Genomic DNA, 17,204 nt, shown 5'->3' with positions numbered 1-17,204 from the left:
GAATAAGGAAACTAGCAGTTTTCTAATATTTCACAATAATAACTTTCTGAAATTATGAATTTCAAGGATATTTCAATAAGCAGAAAAATGAATCACTTAAGAGATGACTTGTGGTTAATGGGATTAGGAGGAAGGAGGACCACTATTAGCCAGAATATATAAAAGAATTGTAAAATCCACCAGGAAAAAAACATAACTGGCAAAAGAAATCAACAAAAGACATTTTACAGAAAAGGAAACCCAAGTGAGCCATAAGTATGTGGCAAAAATCTCGATTTACTTACTGGGTATGGTGGAGCGTGCCTATAGTCCCAGCACAGGACGCTTGATACAGGAGGACTGCCCAAAATTCGAGGCCAGCCTGACCTACATACTGAGACCTTCTCTCAAACAAACACAACAAACAAACAAAACTCATTCTCGTAGTAACTGAGAAACTGCGATTTAAAACTACAACAGAGTGTGCATCTGCAATCCCAGTACATGGTAGGCAGGGGGTACATGAACACTGTGAGTTCAGGGCCAGCCTGCACTGCTTAGCTAACTTGTCTCAGAAAGACAAAATGAAAAACCAAAAAAACCTGCAGTAAAATGACTCCACTGCCTCCTTTCACTTTTCATCGGAAAGGTAAAAACAGTCTGCTCACACCTCACGCAGAATGGTGGCAGAGGGCGAACAGCAGCTTCTCACACTCTGCTGCTGCTAGAGAGGCACAGCATGCGCGTCCAGCCAGGGGAAACAGCATCATGGTCTGGGAAAGCTGAGGCAGCACCCAGCTGTCGCCCAGCAAGGTCTCACCCAGGTACATTCCTCACCTGGTGAAAAGTGTCACGGGAGCACCAGCTAATGCGCCCAGGTGTGCGCCCAGCTATGTAGTTCATGATAATACAAATGCAAAAGGCAGAGCCAGAACCCCATGCACACATGGCACGGCTTACACTGCAGGAGACTGCTGCATAGTGAATATAATCCCTCTCAAAAGCCCAGGGCATGTTTGTTGCTGCTGCTTTGGATTTTGGTAGAAATTGACAAGCTGACCCTTAAAGTTCATAAAGAAATGCACGAGACCCAGAATAAGCAAAATAATTCTGAAAAGGAACAAAAGTTAAAAACTCAGAACCCATTTTCAAACCGTACTAGAAAGCTACAGTGATCTGTGCAGCATGGAACATCTGCTAGAAGGCAGCACGTGAGTAACCGGCATTGAGAATCAGCATTGCGAGACCAGGAACAGCCCTTGCATTTATGGCCAACTGAGTTTTCATAAAATTGCCAAGCAAATCAAGGAGGGATAAGAACTCTTTTTTTTTTTTTTTTTTTTTTTTCAAATTCTGCTGGAACAACTATGTATATATATACGAAAAAAAGTGTGGACCAGTGATGGCGAACCTGTTAGATGTCCAATAATACAAACAGCCTACTGCAGCAGGCATGCCCTAGGTTTACCAGCACATTCTTGGACTGTTACCTCATCTCAGACACACACAAACTCAAAGCAGACCATGGGCCTAAGTCTAAGCACTATCACCTGAAATCGTCTAGAAAAAAACACAGAAAATCCTCAGGACCCTGGATTAGTCAGAGTTTTTATATTTGACTCCAAATGCATCAGCTAGAGAAAAGTAACAAATGAGACTTTATTAGAATGAAAAGTTTCTGCACTTCAAAAGCTAGCATTATAAAAATGGAAAGATAAGCCACAGCATAGGAACTCACACAGTCAGGTGCCACATGACAGTCTTACAGGCTGTATATACAACATAGGACCCAGAGAACCCCATCCTAGGTCTCTGTAAGCCTACTGTATAATACTCCGTGACAACAAAACTACCAAATAGCACATTTCTCAGAATGTGTCCCTATCATTAAGCAATAGATAACTGCAATTCATACAGAGCTTGTGTCAAGAATATAAAGGTCTAAAGCTCAAGGGCTTGAGTTCAATCCCTGGCTCCGCAAAAAAGAAAAAAAAAAAAGAATATAAAGGTGTAGAGATTTAAATGTAATTCCAGCACTCTGGGCAGCAGATATAGGAGGATCACAAGTAAAAGCTCAACCTCAGCTATGTATAGGGATGCTGTATAAAAATAAAAAGGGCTGGGGTGTAACTCAGTGTTAAGAGCTCTTGCTTAGTATGTACAAACCCCAGGGTCCACTTTTAACAGGCACGCGTGCGCACACACACACACACACACACACACACACACACACAAATAGGAAGAGTATATTCAACATGAAGATGGGCTGGGTATGTGACTCAGGGACAGAGCACTTGCTTAGCATCACAAAGAGAAAACAATAAAACAATGAACCATGCCATGCCATAGTGGAGATCAAGCCCGAGTCTTGCTGTTGCCAGAGAGGTGCTAAAACTGCCAACCTATCCCCCAGCCCCTTCATTCTATTTTAAAGAGAATAAAAAATTTTGAAAAATTACAAATGATACAAAACTTCACAAAATGAGGAGATAGAAATTCAACCATGGTTGTTATTTTGCATATTGTTATCTTCAAATTAGTTGTTCAGATTACCAGATATATATTTCTTAATTTTTTTTTTTATGTATTTGGTACAGGGTCTACAGGGTGTTCAGGATCTCACTACGTATATTGGACTCATAATGATCCTCCTGTTTTCAGCCTCCCAAAGGCTGCAATTACAGGTACATGCCACCATGTCCAGTCTGAATCACTCTCTCAGCATGCCCTGGGGTTCGGAACAGAGTTGGCCTGGCATGTTGAACCTGCCTGCTGTGCTCTGCCTAAGCAGGTACTTTAGTCTGCTGAGCTATCTAGCCAGTCCTATCAGACTACCAGATATAAATGTGCAAAACTGCTCAAAGCAAATTTAAGCATTAACTGTTCCTTTCAATAAACCAATACTCATCACTAGTAGAACTATTTTAGCTATCCTAAAAGAAGAAAGGGGGAAAAATTTAAGGGTATGTTCCACTTGTTCTACTTTTCAAAGAAAATCATAGAAAAAAAAGGTCTACCAAGGCACCAATGTACAAAACAAATGATGTACACCATGTCCAGGAATGGCAGAGTTAAGGTCAGAGACCAGGTCTCTGGATTTTTGGTGCTGGCTGGGGTAGTGGTAAGGTATGAGTGCAGACGGGCTTGGCCAAATCACAGTATATAAAAATATTCTCAAACGTGTGTGTGATATTTGAACAGTACTACTCATTTATTTAAAAAGGAATCATTCAAACACTGGGAGCCACTGAAGCTGGAAATTGGTCACATGTGTGAGGGCAAGACTAGGCCTCAGCGCCTAAAGCAGTCACGCTACCTCAGTCCTGGGCAAAGCATCCTGCTTGGTTAATGTCAGCTATTAGTCACTGGGCAACCTTGGCCCACATGTGTACAAATCACATTTCAGCCCTTGGATGCACTTTTTCATATGTAAAATATCCTTCAACAAACCTGCCAAACTCTCCCCACACCCAAATTAAAGAGCTTCTGCTCCCTAGGAAATAAGACACACTAGACTCATTCAGCATACTCTGCATCTTGATCATCTTACAGAATTGTTACAATTAGCTACAAGAGACCTCAATCAAAAAATTATTTTGTTTGAGAGGACAGGCTGCAAATCTCACCACAGGGTAACCTCTAAAGTCACAGCTCCAGGCTTCCACTATCTATGGAGAGCCCATGCCAACAAGCACACTTTGCAGCTGCACTTGTCAGTTCGGTGAGTTGCCCACTGGAGCGCAGCAGGCAGGCCCAGGAGGAAGGTAGGATGACAGGAACACTTGGGGTTTTCTTAGTAAATCAGTAACAGGGACTGAAAGAAAGGGGCTTGAGCTCCCCTCCCATCATGAAACTAAACAAATCCCACCTGCTGTAGAACAACTCATCTATAAACACTGCAAGGGTTCAGTACAAAGACTCACACTCTGCTGACATCCTCCCAAGAGGCAGGTGAAACGGCAGACGTCACATCATCATGACATCAAGTGAGAACAAGGCTGGCCTGTTTGAACCATAATGGTCACTCGAAAATCCTTTTACATTTACTCTGAAAATGCTAATGAATGATTTAGTTCTTGGACCAGGTACTCCTGAGCCTGTTTTGCAAGACATAATCCTCTTCAGGGCCAAGTTGCAATCACAAGGGAAGTGGTTTGCTTTATACGGCTTGTTCTTGTGATGCAAGAGGCATCAGGAGCTCAATCAACACATCCACAAACACCTGGTAAAAGTCCTCTTGACACCACAAACACATTTTTCTTATCCCATGAGTCTGTGGAATATGTCTCAAAAATGCACACATCAGTAACATACAACATTAAGGCCCAAGACAGCAAACCAATGAAACTTTAAAGAGATGCTCAGTCCTTACTGTGTATAAATCATATGTGTGTCACCAGTGTCACAGTCCAGGGGGTACCATTAATTCTGCAGTGAGGGTTGAGAGCTTCCTGCATTGCGCAGCATGCACCTTACACAACTGCACATAGCAGCCATGGGATTAGTTAAACCCTGAAAACAAAATTCAGAGACAAGGTCTTGCAGAAAAAGTATGTGACAACAGGAGAGATGACAAATGAGGGTAAACCCCTAAGGGCTCTGCAAACCCGCAGAAGGACTCTAAAGTAGGAAATTCAGGGCAGGAGGAGGGAGGTAGCACACACCAGGCCTGACCTGAATGACAATTTTCAGAGCCTTCACTTTCTGGTCTGAGGCCCAGGCATCCTTGAGTGACTGGTTGAGTTCCTCTATGCGGTTCACATAATCCTGCTGGGTTAAGTTCAAGAGCTCCTTCTGGGATCCCTGTGGGTGGAAGGCAGAAGGTGAGAGCTTGGAAGGAAAAGAAAGCACACTGTTCAGCACACTTGTAGTCCAGCTCAGTCACACGCACCTGTATACTGGCTGTGCTTTGGCCTTTGAAGGCCCGACTCCGCACCAGAACTAATAATTCTGTCCTGCAATCAGAGGCTCTGTGGGTTTCTGCCTGAGATGGCAGAACAGAGGCTAAGAGGCTGGTCTTAGGGGCAAGGCCCACCCTGGTGCAGATAGCTCTGCCGTGCACTGCCCCAACCAAGGTCATCTGAAAATGGGGACAGGGCTCATGTCATTCATGACACTGGGTTGGGGCTGGCTGTACACATGCACAGTACCAGAGGCAAGGTACAAAGACAACTCTGGTTGCTCAGGCAAAAAGATGCTCCCTCTTTCTATACTAGGAGAGTTTATGGTACACAAGGCAAGAAGCCCATCATTAGCACAAACTAAGATAGATGCTTGTGTGGAGTCAGACGTGGGGGTGCCACCCGCAGGCCCAACTTCTTGCGAGATGTGGGTAAAATGGTCACAGATCTGCCTGAGCTCAGGAGTTTAGGAACAGGTGTTACACTCACCACTGTAACTTTACACACAAGGAGAGGGTGGATGCCAAGCTCTTTCCTAATGCACACCTCACTGAAGCCAAAAGCAAGAGAGCTCTCTAAAAAAGCCTAAAAGTCAGTTTTGGGAATTTGCACTGAATGAAATCGGCCTCCTAAACTGTGAATTAGGGAACCCTGGCCTCTTGCCAACAGAGGAATCTGGCACCTGGTTCGATGAATAGAATGCAGGCCCAGTAGCTGGTGTTCCTTCAGGATGAGGCAGTGAAAATCCACACTCCCTTCAGCCCTAGCTGTGACAACAGCAGAAGCCAAGTGCTAAGAGGGCAGCATTGTGGTAGTGTTGTGTGTCACCCTATGCTGTGTGCATCAAGAGTAACAAATAAACCTTTGTTATGTAAAACCGCTGACATTCCAGGCTTCCTCCTTATTGCAGCCTGACCGCCCCTCATCTATACTGATATTCCTGCTCACTGGGAAGCCCTGGGACAGCTGCTCCTGTGAGCAGAAATTAGCAAGAAACCAGGCTGCAGGAGAAAAATGAAGAACTAGAGGACTCAGCAACAACAGGCTTCATGGAACTCGGCAACACAGGACCATGCCATGCTTCTGGGAGACATTGCAGTTCCTGGCTCCAGGCCATCCTAACCTTAGGGTTAGAGAGGTGCCTTCACCCTTTGCAAGGCAGGTTGGTTTCAGTGACTTTCAGATTCCAGAGGACTAGAGCTTTGGCTGAGGCCCTCACCAAGCTCCTGACTGGGGGTCTGACCAGATGCCCACTGAGGCTCTCATACCGCATTCAAAACCTGTGACCTCTGCACTGGCAAGTAACTGACACCATGACTGTACTCCGCTGAGCACCCAGAGCTCTGTCCAGAACTGGAAAGCTGGTGCTGCTTCCAGCAGACATGGCAATGGCAACTGCCATCAAATGGCCCTTCCTGGTTTTCATCAGGCCCTCGTTTAATCCATTCAACTGTCCTTTCCCCCATTTATTTTTTTAATTATACTACATATAGAACCCAGGGGCTTTATGCTGAGCTACAGACCCAGCTTTGATGTCTGTCTGTTTAGTCTTTTGATTTTGCTGTTTTGAGGTAGGATATGGCTAAATTGCTCAGGCTGGGACTAGAGTCATGTAACACCACCCCTGGCTCTTCATCCCATTTAATAGATGATGAAATAAAGATAAATCAAGGTGGATGCCCAAGGCCATCCTGATAGCACTGGTCCATCAGGGCCACTAGGCTCAGGAAAACTGTGGTGACAACAGCTTACACACGCAGAGCATGTCTTGAGCTGGGTGCCGTTCTAAGTCCTTCATACGGTGTAACTCATTGTACCTACGACAGCCCTATGGCTAGGTCCTGTTCATTGCCACATTACAAATAAATAAAATGAACCTCACAGCAATGCTCCCCTTGATCCAAAGTCACAGAATTTCTAAGTGGTGGATGTGAGATTTAAATACAGGCAATGTGGCTAGAGTATAAAGTTGTATCCTTTATGCCATGCTGTCTCTCCAAAGGACAGTGAAGAGGATGCGCATCACCAGGGTCCAAGGTCCAGCACGCAGTATAGTTCACACGTGCACTTGGCCAGAGAAGACTGTGTCCCTGGTCTGCCCTGCTCTACTGCAAGACTATGGGCTCTCGTCTGTCAGCTAGAATTCTTCCAGAGGCGCTAGACATGCGCAAGTTCCATTTAGAGAACCCAGAGCATTCTGTCATTTCTTTTCAAAGCATTAACAGGCTTAGCAGACTCCTGAGCAGCTCCCAGGAGGCTGCTCCTCTCCTGTGAGCTGGAGAGGATTCCAGCTGGTGTTTACTCTTTGACACTGTCCCTAGAAATCCTGAAATTGTTCAGGCATCACAAAAACAAAAGATTCCTCCACAATACCAAACTCAGGTTCCCATGGGCTTGGCCAAGTGCGCTTTGGGCATTTTCCCCACATTGAACCAGAGCCTCAAGAAGCCAGAGCAGGTCAACCCAAGAATAAATCAAAGAGTGGCCAAAGAAACATCTCCCTCAGCAATCGCAGTGGAAAGGCCCACGGCCTGTGCTAGGCAGGCAACCTGCTCACCTCCTCAAAGTCATCCAGCTCCTCCAACCGGGTCCGGACCTTTTCTGACATTGCAGAAGTGGCAGTCCCAGCTCTGCCTAAAGAGAACAGATTTCTGTCACAAAGATGGCTTTTGTCCTGCATTTTTTTTTAATATTTTAGGGAAGGGTGTACAGGGTGTTCAGGGTCTCACTACTAGATCATACTCATAGTGATCCGCCTGTTTACAGCCTCCCAAGAGCAGGGAACACAGGCGCACGCCACCATGCCCAGTCTCTTCTCTTGCATTCATAACCCTTACAGAATGCATCTTTCCTTTTATACCTCTTTATGAAGGTGGCAAGAAACCATTTTATTACAGAAAACTGACTTTTTTGCATGCAACTTGCTTTTGTAATCTAAGTTAAATCACAAATTTCTTCTACCCGCAGCTGCCCGGGGGACACAGCGACCCACCTAGAGAAGGTGATCTACTACATAGGATGATGTGATATTGTTGTTTACTCCTAAACAAAGGCGGTGCACATAAGGATGCCACAGCTCCAGGCATTTAATTGTTGCTCATGAACAAAGGCCCTCTCAGGCTGGTACTCAGTGCAGAGCTTTCATGCCCTCACTGTCCCTTACACTAACAAAACAATGATTTCTCAGTCTGCCCACAGGTGCATCGGGGCTTCAAAGTGCTTTCTCCAAGCAAAAAGGATTTACTATGTTTCCTTCCAGCACCTGTCAACACACTCTGGGCATCAGCAGGCACCAGTGAACAGAGGCAGGATTCCACCCTGCAGTCTGGCCAGAGGCCAAGGTATCCCGTCCAGCTGGCCACTGCCCTCTGTGTCCACCTCCTTCAGAACTCCTTCCCCATCTGCAGGGTCTTCCACTCCCACTCTGAGGTCCATGTGGCTCACAGAGACTCCTTTTTCCAATCAAACTGCTACAGTCTGGATCTTGAATGTGCCCTAGGGTCCCGGTGTTAAAGGGCTGATGCTCACTATCAGTGCTAGTCAAGGATTGCAGGGCCTTGATGAAACAAAGTAGCTCACTGCAGATGAGTCCTTACAGGGACAGCAGAGGATTTACCTTTCCCCTCCTGCTTCCTGCCACCCTGAGATGAATAGGCTTCTTGTACTGTTTAGCCCACAGTGAAGTCCTGGGCCATCAAAGGCCCAAAGAACAGGATCAACTTGACCATGAACTGATCTACCTAGCACTGTTAGCCAAATATATACTTTTCCTCCTTTGAAAGAGATTCTCTCAGCACTTTCTCAGTGATGATAGGCTGACTAATACACAAACCTACTCTCTGGAAATGAACATATTTGCTCATTTCTCAGCTCTGGTGCAGACTCGGAAGATTTATCAGCACACTGCATGGTGCAATAACATAATTAACAATGAGTACAATAGTAATGAAGATTCCAAATAAGTTGCCTGTTGTGAAGAGGCAACCCCCTATATAATGAGGGGGAAAATTATGTCATAATTCAATTGTGGTTAGGGCCTGTCTGAGGCCTACTGTCTTGCCACGTGTGCCAATTTGTGCTTCTGGTCACAGCTGAGGACTGGATGGTCATGTGATGCTATGATGCCCCCAGGAAAGATTACATCACTGAAAACACCCTGGTTCCTTGAGAACCCAGCAATAATAAAGTTTTATCTTGGGGAAAGGAAAACCTCCCTAACCTCCCCACCCTCATCAACATAAAGATCCTGATCAGCATAATGTCACTGCAGCCCTCTAGATCAGCCAAAGTGATCTCCGTCAGCAAAAAACTTTCTCAGCATAAGATCACCACAGCCCTCTTAGTCATCCAACAATCCCTCTAATTATTATATACCCCCATAAACAGTGCTTAGCTCCCACTGTCTTTGTCTCTGCCTACCCTGAGGCATTGACAGCCCAGCACCCATGACCCCAAACATGTATTACTAAATTTGTCTCTTTCCCCTTACATCATTTTGCAACAGCCCTCAATGGGCAGATGGCAGGACTGACTACCCCCTGATAGCCTATCTCACTTGGTCCTACATCTTCTATCCTCTTGAAATATGACACATGCCAAGTAGATATACATACAAGTGTGTGTGTATGTGCATGCAGGGTCTCACTGTGCAGCTGGGGATCATAGTGATCCTCCTGTTTTCTGCCTCCCAAGTGCTAGGATTATAGGTATGCACCACCATACCCGGACTCCACCCCTGCCTCAGTGGGCTCAGGATGGGGCCGGTACAGCATCTGCCAGGGATTGAACCCTGGCCCCTGTGTTTACCTAAGCAGGGTTTAGTCCACTGATCTATCTTACTGGTCTTACAGACAATTTTAACAATTGATTATATTCCCTTTATAATCATTCCTAGATTATGTATGGTCTTGACTTTCTCAATCACCAAAGCTTTGGTTCACAAAGTTTACCCACATTCCTGCACATAACTGTGGCACACACATTTTTCTCCCTGCTTAGTATTTTCTATTGTATAAATACTTCCATTATCTCACCAACCTAGTGTCCACGTACACGTAGGCTGTTTCCTTTTTGGCTTGCTTACAACGTTATTAAGACTCTGGATTCATACAAATGTCAATGTATGTAGGGCAGTACTTTACATTCATCACCTAAGGATGACCTCCAATGCAGATTCTGATCCAGCATGTCTGAGGCAGGACCTGTGAGTCTATGCAGTATTACTTCCTACCCCCACCCGAGAGTGAACTCAGGGACTCACACTTCTTGGGCAAGTGCCCTTCCACTGCATCCCCACTTCTTCTAGACACAATGTCTCGCTAAATTGCCCGGGCTCACCTTACACCTGCCATCTCTCTTCTTCAGGCTCCCAAACAGCTGGGACTATACCTGATGACAATCTGTATTTTTAGTGACTTCCTGGGTAAAGACCACGTAGCATGCTGATTCTTGGACTACAATTTTAAAATGTGGATCTAGGGCAGGGCTGGAAAACTCCTTTTGTAACAAGTCTGATACAGGTATTTTAAGTACCAGATATAAACTCTTGTTACAGCTACTCAGCTCTGTCACTGTAGCACAAAAGCAGGCATGGGAAAATACATGAACAACATACTACACCTGTAGCTGCCAAGGTAGTACACACCTGTAATGCCTTCTATTTGGATGGCTAAGGTAGGAGGACTGCAAGTTCAAAGCCAGCCTGGGCAATTTGGTGAAACCATGTCCTAAGATTAAACAAATGAAAAGGGATATGAATATAGCTCAGTTGTAGATCAGCCTCCAGCTGTGGAACTGCTGGATCAAAGGGTAGATACTTTTTGGGGGAGGCAATACTGGAGACTGAACCAGGACTTTCATTCTCAGCTACATTTCCAAACCTTTTTGACATAAGCTTTCCCTAAATTGTCCAAGCTGGGGTGAAACTTGCAATCTTCCCATCTCAGGCTGCAAGGGTGCTGGGAGTACAGGTCTACTGTTTTAATCTCTTTTATTAAAACATTACCTAAGTTATTTTTTTTTTTTTTAGCATGAGAATTAACACCAGACCTTGTACTCGTCAGGCAGGCTATATCTTCACATCTATAAACCATAATGCGGGCTGGTGAGATGGCTCAGTGGTCTAAAACACCTACTTAGAACAAGCTTAGCAAAGCACAGGGACTGCGGTTCAATCCCCCAGCACCACATGCCAGCCAGCCCCGCCCCCAGGTGGGCTGAGCTGGCCACACACACACACACACACAAATAAAAAAATAAATAAATAAATGTTTAAAAAAACCATAATGCAAGCAATTTATGAAGAACAGAAACCAATTTTGTAGATGTTATAACCTGACCAAAGCGCCGCCATCCTGCTCTGTATGTGTCGTCTTAGTAAACCATGTCAGCTACTGTAAAATGTGACTTCTGTTTCTTAAGCCCACTCCCTTCAGGGCGTGTTATACCCTGATGTTAGTAACTCCATCTTGGCTCTCTGATTCATCTTTGCCCTAGTTGATTACAATGACTCCATCTTGGTTCTCTGATTCACCCCTGCCCTGGTTCTGAGAATGTCTTAAGGCAAAACAGGTGTTCCTGGCAACCGGTGGGCCACATTGTCCTTATAAAGTCAGCATGACCGCATACCTAGATTACACACCCTGTTCTGTACTCCACCTAGTCCAAAGAGGTAACTCCTCTGTGTCCAGCTTCCTCCAGGTGGGCTATAGCCAATCCTGCAAAAAGTCATGTGCCCCCTTAACCACATTAACATCTGCTATTGGCTTCTGTGATCGGCTTGCTTGGATGGGCGGTCTTGCGGTTTTTGGGTTTAAATTACTGTGCCTCCCCTTACCCAGGGCTCCTCTCTGTCTCTTGGACTCTGAGGGTGCCGCTGGGTACCAGCTAAAATAAAGCACTACCATCTTTTTGGATGTTCTGCCTTGTTGTCTCCTTCTTGGGTTACAACAGTAGAGATACAGATTTGAGACAAAAGTCTGATATCCCAAGAGAGCAGGGAACACTGGACTGAGCCTGAGGAGGGTTCCTGTCTGTTTGCAAATTCCCGGAAAGCTGGGACTCAAGAACAGCTTCTCCTGCAGGAGACCTGTCCTTTGATCCCTTGCTTGGGATGTTATCGGCTAGCATTTGTGTGAACCTAGTGTTAGGCAAATGGTGGAAGTCAATAGAGATAGTAGTTTGTATTCACTTAGGTAATTATGCACATTCCTTAGTTTGCCTTTAGCCCTCAATAAATGTGAGATGCTTCTGAGGCTCTGGGCTCATTTGGAGAGAGACTAATCTCAGTGAGACTTCTGAAGCTACATTCTTCAGGTCTTCTCGTCGTTTCTTTCGGCACTGACCCGTAACATACAACAAATTTTGTACAGTTCTAGACAAAGGGAAATTCAAGGCTAAGTAAGGCACTAGCAGATTCAGCCCAAAGCAGACCCAAATTTTACCTCATAGATGGCACCTTGGTCTGGGTTCCCCACAGTGGAAGGCAGAAATGAGGTTCCTTGGGTCCCTTTGCTAAGGGTATTCATTCCACTCATGAGCACTCCACCCTGTGAGTTCACTGGCTGCACAAAGACAGCACCTTCTAATCATAAACTTAGGAATTAGGGTTTTAAAATGAGTTTCAGGGGAGACACAAGCACCAGACCATACCAACCATCTTCCAATTAAATAGACACAGCAAAGCCTGTTCCATGCCCACAGGCAGGGTGTGAGTGCTCCTTAGCTCTATACTGTCACAAAGGCTGCAGGGCCTCAAGCCATTTCTCTCTCCAAGTGAGTAGAGACTCGTGATAACATGATTTATTCCACATGTACTGTACTGGTGTTAATGTGATATCTGTAACAAAAGTGTCTCCATAATCTCGGTTTCTACTGTGCTATCTCAACCTGCAGATAACTGGGGGACACTGCAGTATGTGGCAGGGCACACTGCCATGTCAGCCACCTACATGAGGCCCTCTGCCAGTCATCTGGCCCAGCAGTGTGGCCAGCTACGACAGGTGCTCCAGGACCACCCAACAGCTTAAAGAAAAAAAAGCTAGAGTTCCACACTGCAAGATTATTTTAACAAGAAGGCACCAGTGTTCTATATTTCTATGAAAGTACCCCATGGAAGGGCCGACCAGATAGCTCAGTGGACTAAAGAGCCTACTTATGCAGAGTGCAGCAGTTGGGGCTCAAAGTCCAACTTACCATGCTGGCCCTGGCCCCGGTGCACGCTGAGATATCGAATGAGACTGGGCATGGTGGCTCAAGCCTGCAATCCCAGCACTTGGGAGGCTCAAAACAGGAATGATCGCTACAAGTCTGATCTACGCAGTGAGACCCTGTTAGACCCTGTACTAAATACATAAAAATAAAAAATAATAATAAAAAAGTTTCCCATGGGATCCTGCCATCAAGCCTTTGGACTGGGAGTCTCATGAGCAGAAACTGAGGACAGCTGTGTCAAGAGACCAGTGGCTATGTCCCCTCCTGCACAAGCGTGTCTCTGCTGTCACAGAGACATGACATAAGGCCAAGGACAGGATGGCTCTCTGCAGCAGGCCAAGAGCTAGTGAAGGAGGTTTTTCTGTTCTGCCTGCGTAGCACCAAGCTGGAAGCCTCTCTTTTGCTCCTCCTAAACTCCTGCTTTTTATTCAGCTCTAAGTATGTAGTTTAATCCTGCGAACACAAAATGTTGCTCGATAAAGCCAGACTCAAGGCAGTGCATAATTTTCTCATCAAAACAACAATAATCTCATCTTACCTTTTTCAGATCCCATGAACAGATTCTGTAAAGACAAAGAATTCATTAACTTTTTTTTTAATCTAATGCAACATAGCCACTGTTTTCAGTCAAATCATTTCCTTATCTAAAATAAGACTGAAAATGTAGATTCAAAAAAAAAAATGGGAGTCACCAACAAACACTGGAGGTTCAAATTCTACTCAGTGCAGGCTCTGAGAGTGAGCCAATAAATACCAAAAATTTTAATATGAGAGGACAAATTTCTAATGAAACTGTTTTATAACTTTTCTGTATTGTGGCTTCTCACTCTTTACAGTCCCGCCACGTTCAGGTGAAAAATTCTTTTTTGGGGTTAATCGTGTATACTGCACAACATTTTTAACAATATGTATGGTCTGCTCCCCAGATGCCAAGACTACCACGATGGCTGTGACAGCCAAAGTCCTCTGAAGGCATTTCCAAATGACCCCTGGGGGATCACAGCACTGTGTCTCACAACTAAGTTCTGAATTAACTTTATGCATCAGAGAAAATGTCAACAGCCCCATAATTCTGCTGTCCTCCAGCTCCAGCCCCCAGTGCAAAGATGGAGCCAGGTCACACCTCCCTGCCTTCTCTGCACCAATCCACCGACAACTACTACCCTGACAATTTAACTGTGAGTACTGAAGGGACTCCAGGTAGCTTGCTTACATGTGTGTGCATGTGGGGAGAAGGTGGAGGAAGATGATGCTCCCTTTCCTTCTTCTGCCTATCAACTGGGCCAGGAAGCACCAAATACAGTAGAGAAGCAAGATAGAAAGACCTCGTAGCTTCTGTCCCTGACCCAGACTTTCTACCTCTAGACTTCTCTTCAGAGTGAGGGGAACACATAGCATTCTTGCTGCCATCGTTAGGGAAGACTTGGTTATAAGCAACTGGAACTAACCTTAACTCACACCACCATTAACTTGTTTTTTTCCAGGAAGGTCCTAAACTCCTGACCTTTCTAGAATTTGAGCACCTGACCTGGTAGGGGCAGCAGTGGTGGTGGCAGGAGTGGTGGTGGCAGTGGGGAGCTTCCCACTTCACATGCCAACAACTTCAGGTAAAGTTCATGCCAAGAAACAGCAAGTTTACAGATTTTAGAGAAAACCCAGAAACAGTGGCTCACAAAAACAGAGCCTGTCCTACAGTGGAGTAGAGGCTTCTCCAATTTGCACACCAACCTCCCCCCCAGGGCTCCATCACTCCAATTCTTCCTCTCAGCTGCTCCATATTCGCAACTTTTTCTTTTATTCAAAACACCAATCAGCACATTTTCACCCAATGACACTGACACATGAGGGACTTGGAACCCAGGGGCTTGATAGGGTAACACTGAGAAATCGCCGCTAGCTCTGAGGTGGGCCCCGGATACTCACAATAGATAGCTTTTCTGTAGTTGTGTACCGGGCAAGGATCTCTCCTCGCTTGTTGGCCCAAGGCTCAAAATCAGATCCTACGATGGAGCTGTCATCTGTGTCACGTTTCTTTCTGGAGCTCTCCTAGGGAAGAATGAGAACCCTCATCAGAGGCTCTTTTAGTCTTTAAATATGAAGCAGATAGTTCCTCACTGCAGAAGAAGACCACTCTGTCTAAAGGGTTAGTACAAAGAAACAACTTTTCAGGTCATTTCAACACAGATGACCAAACCACACCACAAAACTGCTGACACTAAGCGTCAAGGAAAAGCAAACTAAAAAAGGGCCATTTTTAAAGTACCAGAATGGAAGCAGTAGAATGAATGCTAATGTTCAGGAGAAAGAAACAGGAAGCCTCAACACTGCTGCTACAAACATGCACTGGGAAGGCTTCAGGGGAGGACAGTCCGGTAACGCCATGCAGTACCTTCCCACACAGGGCTTCCACCCAGCAACAGGCTTCTAGAACCCTGCTTCAGCAAACCTCACCCACTCCAGCAAGACATGTACAGGTAGGAAACCTGTGGGTGCTACTCTTGACGGCAGCCAAACTGAAGACCACCCTGTGTCTATCAGCATGAAGAGTGAACAACTAACCCATGCTTTAGAACACAGTGTAGTCATTGAACTTCCCGTGATACTTATGCTCATAATAAAGGGAACGTTTGCTAAGACATACTATCAACTAAAAACAGGAAAAAGAAATGTAGAACATGGTTGAAATTTATGTTTACCACTGGTGGTACATGCACAACTGTGTCACTGGACAGTTTCTACCACCAGAGATACAAACCTGTAGGGAACTGCTGAAGCTGGAAATTAGTCATATATGTGAGAAGAGGACTAGGCCTCAGTGCCTAAAGCACTGAGAAATGCATCCTGCCCTCAGTCCTGAGAAAAGCATCCTGCCTGGACAATGTCAGTGATTAGTCACTAGGCAACCTTGTGTCACATGATACAAACTTTGCAAAGGTTTAAATGTCCTTACAGCTTTGGGCAGGGTGTTTGAGGTAGGTTTTTTCCAATGAGGCTGCAGGTCACCACCTGACCCAGCTTTTATCTTCTAGTCTCTAGTTTCTTCATTCCTGCTGCCATTTTCCCCTAAGGTACACCAACATACCAGGGAAACTCTCCACAAAGGATCTAATCAGTTCTATCAGTCTTTTTACTAAACAAAATTAAGAGTTTATGAATCTAGTTTTCTACAATTGAATACTTATTGCCCAAATGTATTAACTCTATACTGTTTGGAGCTCCTAAACCTGGAAATTGATCCTAAGTGGGAGGGCAGGATGAGGTCTCACTGCCTAAAAGTCACACTACTTCACTCTTGACAAAAACATCCTGCCTGGACACTGGGGGCTATTAGTCACTAGGCAATCTGGTGTCTTGTCACTTTACAAAGGTACAAACAAACACCCCTACTGTTGTGTGGGGTCCTTTGCTAATCAGGCAGGGTCCATCATCTGACCTCAACTATTACTCATCTTTATTCCTAAACCTTCTTGCATTTTCTCCTGGTGACCCCAAAAGGCCCCTCAAATCCCTACACAGTACCAACCAAGAATTATTAGGAAAATCAACAAATTTATTGCACTCAATTAAGAGAAATTCATATTTAAGAATAGTTTATCAATAATCACTTCTTCAATTTTGATATAAATATCTGTTCTACAGTATGTTTTTTACCAATCTAATGTTTTCATAAGGTATATAATACAGTGTCTGCTAAAAGAACACCTTTCCTTCCAGTATTGTCATCAAAGAGCTCCTAAGAGTAGGCATAAGCCTCTTCATAGATCACCGATGAATATACTACTGCTAGATGAAGCCCACAGGAAATACCAGAATTGAAATCAGAGCTTACAGCCCTGTTGTGAATGTGTTAAAAACAAACGAACAATGAGATTTAGCATGGAATGAAGTTGACTGTGTGGACACTAAAGCTGAAGCAGCTAGGTGGGAGTCTGAGCGTGGCGGGGACTCTCCCCTCTCTGTACCTCCACACATGAGGGCGGTAATTTCTGTGCAAGGATGGACTGAGAATCCAGCAGGAAATGTACTCTAAAAGGTGCCTGCCACGCAGTAAGCAGACTGAGTCTTCACTTTTACTGTTAATTTTATTATTGTTTACATATGAGTAGGAATGGA

The 17,204-nt window shown here is 44.9% G+C and overlaps 1 protein-coding gene across 3 annotated transcripts in view; it reads right to left on the bottom strand.

The window, feature by feature from the left end:
• Vps35l (VPS35 endosomal protein sorting factor like) overlaps window positions 1-17,204 on the bottom strand; it is a 122,748-nt gene that overhangs the window by 97,599 nt on the left and 7,945 nt on the right. For all 3 annotated transcript variants that reach the window (XM_023704383.1, XM_004644209.2, XM_023704384.1), the window contains exons 4-7: window positions 15,015-15,137; window positions 13,630-13,654; window positions 7,438-7,514; window positions 4,654-4,782 (exon numbers count right to left, since the gene is read on the bottom strand). In XM_023704383.1, coding sequence (XP_023560151.1) covers window positions 4,654-4,782; window positions 7,438-7,514; window positions 13,630-13,654; window positions 15,015-15,137 — 354 coding nt within the window. The remainder of the gene's footprint in view (window positions 1-4,653; window positions 4,783-7,437; window positions 7,515-13,629; window positions 13,655-15,014; window positions 15,138-17,204) is intronic.

The sequence above is a fragment of the Octodon degus genome, unplaced genomic scaffold, assembly GCF_000260255.1.
Source record: "Octodon degus isolate 3935 unplaced genomic scaffold, OctDeg1.0 scaffold00195, whole genome shotgun sequence".
NCBI lineage: Eukaryota > Metazoa > Chordata > Mammalia > Rodentia > Octodontidae > Octodon > Octodon degus.
This window is presented reverse-complemented; position numbering and strand designations above follow the sequence as displayed.